The 9,389-nt window shown below is 31.0% G+C and overlaps 1 protein-coding gene and 1 long non-coding RNA gene across 4 annotated transcripts; one reads left to right on the forward strand and one right to left on the reverse strand.

Moving 5' to 3' along the window:
* LOC104732818 lies at positions 1,203-5,440 on the forward strand. Of its 3 annotated transcripts, XR_758980.1 has the most exons (6): positions 1,203-1,452; positions 1,567-1,664; positions 2,011-2,087; positions 2,373-2,444; positions 4,856-4,891; positions 4,995-5,440. It is a non-coding gene; the product is annotated as an uncharacterized LOC104732818 (long non-coding RNA). The 3 variants fall into 3 exon arrangements; XR_758979.1 differs by having other exon boundaries at positions 1,204-1,452; positions 4,856-5,440; XR_758978.1 differs by lacking the exon at positions 4,856-4,891 and having other exon boundaries at positions 1,205-1,452.
* LOC104732819 (F-box/kelch-repeat protein At4g23580-like) lies at positions 6,448-7,725 on the reverse strand. The gene has a single exon (XM_010452416.2). The coding sequence runs from the start codon at positions 7,651-7,653 to the stop codon at positions 6,559-6,561; it is 1,095 nt and encodes a 364-aa protein (XP_010450718.1). The 5' UTR covers positions 7,654-7,725; the 3' UTR covers positions 6,448-6,558.

Below are 9,389 nucleotides of genomic sequence, written 5' to 3' on the forward strand. Positions count from 1 at the left end.
TGTCATGTTTTCTTATACATGGATTGGTCCACTTTGATCCTGTCAAACGTCAGCCGTAACAGGTGATTATAAAGACAGTGATTGGGTGTATTATGAACTGTGTAAGGAACAAGGATGGAACAAGATGGGATTTGTCCCTCCTATATAACAGGAGATAAATATCTTTGGGCCTATCGAAGATTTGATACTGAGAAATGCATGGCCGTGCTCAAACGAGGTGAAAGTCAGTCGTTTGTTTTATCAGTATAAATCAGAGTTCGATAAATATGATTTAGCTTAATAAAGATGACACTGTTTCTTGCCTTATGCTAAGATCGAGATATAGAGACAAAGGGATTATCGGAATTGATGATTCCAGTACAAGTGGGAGATTGTTGGGAATGTCCTGAAATCATTTGTACTTACTCTAGTTTAAGTTGTATCGTCAAGGTTCGATAGTCGAATAATATTAGATGATTATAACGTTTTGCTAGAAGCCTCTTATAATCAATGACTTTAGAAGTTCATTGCTAATATTATAAGATCCTACAGGGTCTCACACCTAAACAAACTGGATCAATAATGTGTTGGGTTTTAACATTAATATAATATATATATATATATATATATGTGTGTTATATGAGATTTGTACACTTAAATAAAATGTTTATTATATAATATACTAGGATCTACCCCGTGGTACACCACGGGGCAATTGTTTTTTTTCTAAATTTGTCTTCCACGATTTGTTTTCATACAATTGGTAAAGTTATGTTGTAGTTTCAAAATAATTACATATGTAACTTGGATATATATACATTATATGTGTTTAGGATTTTAAATATAACTAATTATATATATATATATATATTTATGAATTTACTGAACCATATACATGTAGAAGTATCATAATATTTTTTTTTTAATGTAAATTTGCTTAATATAATTTTTGGAATGGAGAAAGTAATTTAAAGCAAATATGTTGCAGATAATTAATTAAAGACTCTCACACCATAGCTTACCACAGGTAAATTTTAATATGTTAACATTTATTATAATAAGATTCAGATAAGTTTCATCTTTGTAGTAGACTTCATCTAGTTTTTGGGCTTTAAAAGGCTTTGTACACATCTGTTGTAATTTGCCTGTTTATGGGCTTCGTTTTATTAAAATGAATGGTCGACTAAAGAAGAAGAAAAAAAAAAGAGTAAGATATAGAAATATAAAATGGTACCGTTAAAAAAATAGAGAAATTAGATTTTCTTGCGTTTAGATCTGCGAAAAGAACTTTACTTATCAGCTATTCGTCTTCTTTGAAAAACGATTGAATTACACAAAATCGCTTCACGATTTCGTCTCTCTTCTTCTAATTCTTGTTAAGATAGATAAGAGATTTGATTTGGCTACTTGTTGAAACCAATCGTGGTCTGTGGGAGATTTAATGAAGGTTGGCAACTCGATCTATATACCCAGGTATGATCGGTTCTTAATTTCTTTTTGGAATCCATAATTTTTTAGTATTCGAGTACATAACTTCTCAGATCCATATAGACAGTCTTCAATAAACCGTACGTCTTCTGATTTCAGGAAATAGAGAAGATCTTCGTGATTCTATACTTATCATCATCACGGGTTATAATTCAAGCAAACTTCTCAATTGTGTTATTAAAACAACCGAGATAAAGGTAATTTTGAGTTCATCTTGTTTGTATCTACTGTTTTTCTTGATTGGTTGAAAAAATTTCTGTTGGGTAATTGGAAATAAAAAAGTTATGCGAAACACAGTTTATGAAAAACTGGTAAAGGAAAAGAGGAAAAAGAACTGTGAATGAGAATCAGCTAGTACAAAATTTAGTATTTGCGGATTAATACCAATCTCTTATTGTCGCAAGTTGGTGTAAAAGAACCTGCATATAGCAAAAAAAAAAAATGATCAAGCTATATGCAGGGGTGTTTTTTCTCTTTTGATCTTTAATGGACAAAATGGATCATGTGTTACTTAATAATAAACACAACTGGAATTTCTTGTAGTCTATAGCTGCAATATTGAAGAGGAAAGCAATGCAATGCCAGCAAGGACATGTCCTTCAAAGATCAGCTATATGGTGGTGAGTAACTTTTGACACTTTCATTAATTATTTTCTCTATTTAGTCAATAGTATTGATTAATCTAGATGTTTTGTTCATCTGTAACTTAGGGTCTGTATATATATGACAATATATTATAAATTGATTCCATGCAAAATGATAGTTGTTGATAAATATGAATATAAATAGATCTTATTAAGCAAAGTAAGAAACCGAAAAAATATAGCAATGGAATATATTTTCAAATGATGTTTACTGACCTGTGGTCTACTAAACATAACTCTGTAATTTGTTGTTGTCTATAGCTGCAATATTGAAGAGGAAAGCAATGCAATGCCAGCAAGCATACATAATAGCAAAAGATCAGCTTAATGGTGGTGAGTAACTTTTGACACTTAGATTAATTATGTTCTCTATTTATTCAATAGTATTGAATAATATAGATGTTCTGTTCATCTGTGATTTAGGGTCTTTATAAATATGATAATATATTATAAATATGATTCCATGGAAAATGATAGTTGTTGATAAATATGAATATAAATAGATCTTATTAAGCTCAGTAAGAAACCAAAAAAATTTAGCAATCTTCTTGATTCTTTTCAAATGACGTTTAATGACCTGTGGTCTACTAAACATAAAATACACAGTACTTAAATACTTAATTAGCATCAAGAAGATCTTCACCATATGTGGGTGATAACACCTACAATACGAAAATATATTATTAGTTGCTGATCAGTATAACATTGTATAGGCATGCTAAAATTGTGACAAAGACATACCTTTTCAGCAAGGTCGTTATGCCTATCTTGGCTATGCCACCTCTTCGTGATGTGGGAATTTTTAGCTAATGAAGTTTTCTTTTGGATGTGGTGGTTTTTCTATTGGGTAGAGAATGTGAGATATATATAGTTTCGAAGGGTGTAGGTAGGGTTTCTCATTAATCGTGGGATGTAAGTTTGATTCGCAAGTTTAGAGAATATTGAAGCGATTATGTTTGTTATGATTTAGGAAATAATGGTGATGAAAATTGTTATTTTGAGTATAGTTAGGATTTGATTTCATTAATCAAATAATTAGGAATATATCCCGGACGATACGGAGTATTCTGATTAATATAGGTTACCAAATTGTTTGTGTAGTATCGATATTTAAGGTATGTTGCTAATTGGTGATAAGCAAAATTTTAGGGAAGATCCGATTACCAGAATCGGATAAATTGTTTGATTAATAACCCGACCCGTGTACTAAGATAAGGAAATATCCAATTAAATGAGTCGGTTTAAATTGTTTAAAAATACCCGACCCGGGTGAAAAAAAAAGGAGCATAAATTTGTACTCCAAAAATGTATAGATAGATATGTGATATTCGATATACATATATATGTGTACGTGAGAAAAAATGTTATTGGGCTTTAGCCCATTATCAAACCTAAATCGTTTAGGTTAGGTTAGACGTTTAACTATATATTGATATATTATTAGAGGGGTATTCAACTAAGATTCTAGAGTATTCTTGAAATTACTTGTTATTCAATTGATAATTTTTAAAAATCAATTAAAATCTTTTGTTATTCAATTTGGATTTATGTAAAATCATTAAAAATAATCTAAAATCTCTTGTTATTCAATCAGTTATTTATTAAACTTACTTGAAATATACAGTAAAACCTCTATAAATTAATACTCTTTAAATTAATAATCGCTATAAATTAATAATTCTTCCGGTCCCGAGTTGGGCCAGTGTATAAAATGACACATTTCGATAAAATAATAAAATAATATGGTCCCATCAATATCATAAATTAATAATCAAATAAATTAATATATATATATATATATATATATATATTTAAGAAAATCTAGTGAGATATAACTCTATTGTTGTTTGCTTATCTAAGAAAATCTAGTGAAATATGGCTCTATTTTTATTGGAGCTTATCTCTAATATTTTTCATTGTTATCTTCTCAAATCGCATCCAAAAATTTTGGAGAGTTATATGCGATAATTACTTTTTTAGTAACTGATTCTAAAAGTACCGTAATATTTTCTTCAACTTTATCATTACCGTAAAGGATAGTAGTAGCAATGTGAATGATAACAAAAGTATCTTATTTTGTAATAGAAAATATTTCAATTGTAAAAATGAGAAAATCTTTTCATAAAATAATATTTTATTAATTTATCAATAAATTAATAATTATTAATTTATCGATAAATTAATAATTATTAATTTATCGATAAATTAAAACCTCTAGAAATTAATAATATTTCATGGTCCTGACCTTATTAATTTATAGAGGTTTTACTGTATTGTTATTCAAAATATCACAACTTTTTAAAAATTGAGATTTTAAATGATTCTATAAGACTTTTCTTTGTTTTTTAGTTAAAAAATACCATCTCAAAATCATACCTTTTGAGGTAGAATTTTAAAAGACTTCCAAAAAAAAAAAAAAAAAAAAAAAAAGTCTACGACAGCAAGCAGTGCAGGGTTTGTGACAAATGTGTGGACCGTTTTGATCATCACTACATGGTATTATAAGGACATCACCGTTTTGATATTTCACGACTTCCTGAAAAAATCTTTTCAATAATTCTTCCTTTGGTTAGCCGCACTATGTTAGAACCGATTATGTTGAAGAATCTTGTGAATAATTCTTCCTCTTTCATGACAAAAGGAGGTTCCTTTCTTTTCAACATGTCGTGAAATGCTGTGAATAATTCTTCCTTTGGTTAATGAAACAAAGAGTGAGTTCTCAACAAGTTTGGTGTAAATTGCAGCTAATTATGCAATGGTCAACTGGGATTTTTGTGCTGGTACTATGTTAAACTCCGAAGAAACCAGTTTAATGCTCAAAGACATGCCAAAACTTTCTTCCATTAGTTATGCGACTTAACCGAAGCAAATTTTCTCTATCAGGGAATTAGTACATAGGACTACATAGTTGCACTCAGAGATCAAGAGCAAGAACTAAAAGCTGGAGGTGGTCAAGAGGTTCATCCTTGGGCTGCGGTTGTGAACTCGTCTGCTGCTGTCGTTATGAATGTGGTTGCTGCTATTGTGACTGTTGTTGCTGCGTTTGTGACTGTGTTGTTGCTGCTGCTGCGGTGGAGGCAGCAATTGGCGAGGAGGTTCAACAGCCAACGATGAACCTGAAAAATCAAAAATGATTTGTGACTATTGTTGCTGCGGTGGAGGCTGCCTTTTCCAGTTAAAGAACAGAGGAGACTCTTGATCCGGTTAATGAATATATATGTGTTGTTACGTTCTTAAGAAGATGCAAATGTTGTTATATTTTAAAAAAACAAAATATATATTTGAGATGTAAAATATGTTAAAATCACCTAAAGTTTTACAATCAAATCTCATAGAATCACATTTCATTTTCTTTTTAAAAATATAAAAACTCTAAAACACAATAAAATCTCCTAAAAACTCACCTAAATCTTCCAAAATCCTAAAATGTTAAAATCCTACCAAATCTTTATAAATCTAAGTTGAATATCCCCTCTTAGTAATCGACTAATAATCTCGCCGAAAACCTAATACTTGACAAAAGCGTTTTGTCACGTTTGAGATTTGATCCCTGCGGCACTAGCATTCCGTTCGATTCAGTTTGTGTGCGTGTGAATTCCAGTAGAGGCACGACGTTTGGAGTGCTTTACAACCTTAGTTTATTTTAGTTCAACTTCCGCTGCGAACTATCCAGGCAATAGAATTTGTGACTAGTTTTATAAATCGTTATAAACCGGTTCAAATTCCAATACTGACAGTGTTCTAGAGTTTTTGATTAGTCAAATAAAGAAAGCAAAGTGGACAAATACAAAATTGTAGTCTTCATTCATCATTTGTATGTAATATTTCATATTTGTATATAAAAGAATTCTTAAATGATCAAAAGGAATATAAAAGTTCTATAAACTTTGACGTCATTGGTGATTTCATATCAGCACTAATCATCCTTTTGATTTCCAAAATCATTTGAGTACGTACGTGTTTTGGAATTTTAAATTTGGACCGCTCCAAGAAGAGTCATACAAAGACAGTGTTGGAATAATCATTAACTATATAAAATTTGTTGTCTCTTTGGGACGCTTTAATTTGCAATGAGTAATGTGATTTACACCGGATTGAATAAATTTCTGCAATGAAACTTTATTGATTGTGAAAACAAGGATATGCTCGAGTAATCATCTCACTTGCCCTCTCACTCCATCCAAGTCTCAATGATCTTAACTACGGTCTACGGATCAAAGGTCCAAAAAAAAAAAAAAGACAAATGGATGAAACCGAGTATTGAAAAAACTTGCACTTTCCAGTTTCAGTTCTGAAGCCATAAAATTAAATAATTGATCACAAAGAAACACACAAACCAAATTCATTAGTTCATTCGAAGATCGAACATACGATTCTTATGCCTTGATTAAAAAGGGGAAAATAAAAACAAGATGATATTTTAATGCATGGATGAATATTGAGTCATTCAACAAACTGTACTAGTAAGAGCATGCACTAAAGGGTTTGGCTCATTTGATGTGAACACATTGTCAAACCACTCGAGCGTCCCCCAAATTTCTCCATTCTGGCGTTTTTCAATCGCAATTTCTGCACACCAAATCAATTTCTGGACCTTATCAACAGACACATACTCCACCCACAAAATCGCCATTTTCCCACAGTGATCAGCCAATTTAACTTTGCCATTACAAAGAGGCAAGCTAGGCAATCCTTCTAAACCCTTCAAAGTTTTCCATAATCTTTCTTCCGGATTATACCAACAGATCCCACAACCACCACCAAAACAGTAGAACACATTCTCTATCACACAATAAGATAGTGACCGCCATCCCCATCTAAAATTCATGGATAAGTCTGCCGACCTCCATCTACTTTTATGCAGCTTATAGATCACATCTTTTGCCTTAGACCTCACATAGAGGGTTCCTTCATACTTTGCACTTTGGTACAGAGAGCCTCCGCATATCTCCTCGCTAGGGATCTGTAAGAACTCCCAAGTTTGGGTCTTCGTATCAAAAATCTCCATCCAGTTCGTTGAATCGATATTGTCACAACCTCCAGTTACATATATTTTCCCATCGAAGGTGCAAGCAGATGGGCACATGCGGGCCACCAACATGCTTGGAGCCTCACGCCATGTGTGAGAACAAGAGTCCATGACCATAACTCTAGACGAAGCATAGTTATTTATTCCTCCGCCAATGGCATAGATACTAGGACCAACCACTGCAACACCAGGAAGGGATATAGAGTAAGGTTTGGGTGATGAAATCGGGACCAAAACTTTTCTGGAGCTATTTGGTCTCTGGCAGAGAATGAACCAACATAATAGTTGGGAATCGGTCTCGAAACGCAAGCACACATAGAGAGAACTCTCGGTCCGGCCCAAGAGGGTTCGAGTTTGGTAAAGCTCTGTTGAAGCAATGAGAGAGCGAAATCTCTTACAGACTAAGGAGAGAGTTGGGTAGTGGATTCTTGAGACGCAAGCTAAGCACTTTAAGAGCACATCATCAGGAAGAATCATATCTCTTTGAATGGCTGGCTCTTCTCCATGGTTCATGGTTGTGTTTAAGGTTTCTTATCTTTAAAAAAAATAAAATTATCTAAAAAAATGAAAAATATATAGGGGCGCAATTACATAAATATGGAACACTAGAAAATATCCCACTCGTCACGTTGCTTTAAGATATATATAGTAAAATATGATAAATATATGAAAAAGTTTTAGCTGCTTTAAATACTTTGACTTTATATATTAAACTCTAAAAAATGATATAGTAAAAAATGATAAATCTATATTAAAATATTTAGCTGCTTTAAATACATCAATTATTTTATAGTAATAAACTAGAAAATATCCCACGCGTCGCATGGCTTTAAAATTGATATAGTAAAATATGATAAATATATATATGAAAAATGTTTAGTTTCTTTAAATTCATTGACTTTTTTTTATTAAACTATAAAAATATCCCACTTGTTGTGTGGGTTTAAATATGACATAATAAAATATGATAACTATATATTAAAAATGTTTAGCTGCTTTACATACATTGTCCATTTTATGTTAAATAAATTTATCATTTATATTAAATAATTATTTTTCAAGAAAAATTTGCTATATCATAAAAACTGCAAAGGTATATAAGTTTATATCATAATGAATTGTCAAATGCAGCATAAGACTATAAATCTTTGTTAAAAATGATGATTAAAATAAACAGACAACACAAATGAAGATTTATAAAAAGATGACTTGGGAATATGTATTTATAAGTCTAGTGTCACACTTTGCCTTGTATATGTAAGGGCCAATTCTAACATAATGAAAGACAACTTTAATACAAAAATAACTAAATTAATCTATATTCGTATTTTAAAATATGTTAGATATGCTAGAAAACAAAATTGAATTGAAGAACGAATACTTCATTTCCATTGTAGGTTAAAATTAATATAACTAATAGAAAAATATTATAAAATATTTCTAATAATATAACACGCATAATGTTATAAACTGGATAATAACACATGTGATTATCCATCACATTACTTCTACTTTAATTAATTTTAATCTTATCTATATTTACCTTAGTCCCCAAGTTACTTGTATATATATAATGTATGTACTTTAGCTTAGTCACCAAGTTACTGTACTATATATATGTGGTCGATGAAGACAAGAAGTAATAACACAAGAAGAAGAGAAGAATTCTTTACTTACCTCTCGTCTCTCTCTTTATTATAGTAGTGTATATTACATACACATATATACATATATACATATATACATATATACATATATAATATAATATTTTTATATATTTGCGTTACGTTTTATAACACGTTATCAGCATGATGTTTTTACTGCTAGAGCTTTTACGAGGTAAGTAAATTTATATTGTTTCGATTTATGTTTATAGAACATATATATTATAGACACCGTAAAATTATGTTTTTTTCTGGATTGATCCTCATAAGTTGAAGGCGTTGCCTCCTTTACGATCAAATCTATAGCCAAATCATATCTGGATAGATCGTTAGATATATGGTAGGCTCTGCCTCCTTCACGATCAAATAAAAGCTATGTCTTTTCCAGATAGATAGATCGTTATATATAGTAGGTTCTGCCTCCTTTACGATCATATATAAAGCTATACAATTTTTGGATGAATCTTTTTATATGGTAGACTTTGCCTCCTTCCAGATCTAATAAAAGACTATGTCTTTTCCAGAAATATCGTTAAAAAAGGCAGGCTATGCCTCCTATATGATCAAATACAAAAGGCTATGTCC

Source organism: Camelina sativa, chromosome 12, assembly GCF_000633955.1.
Source record: "Camelina sativa cultivar DH55 chromosome 12, Cs, whole genome shotgun sequence".
Classification (NCBI taxonomy): Eukaryota; Viridiplantae; Streptophyta; class Magnoliopsida; order Brassicales; family Brassicaceae; genus Camelina; species Camelina sativa.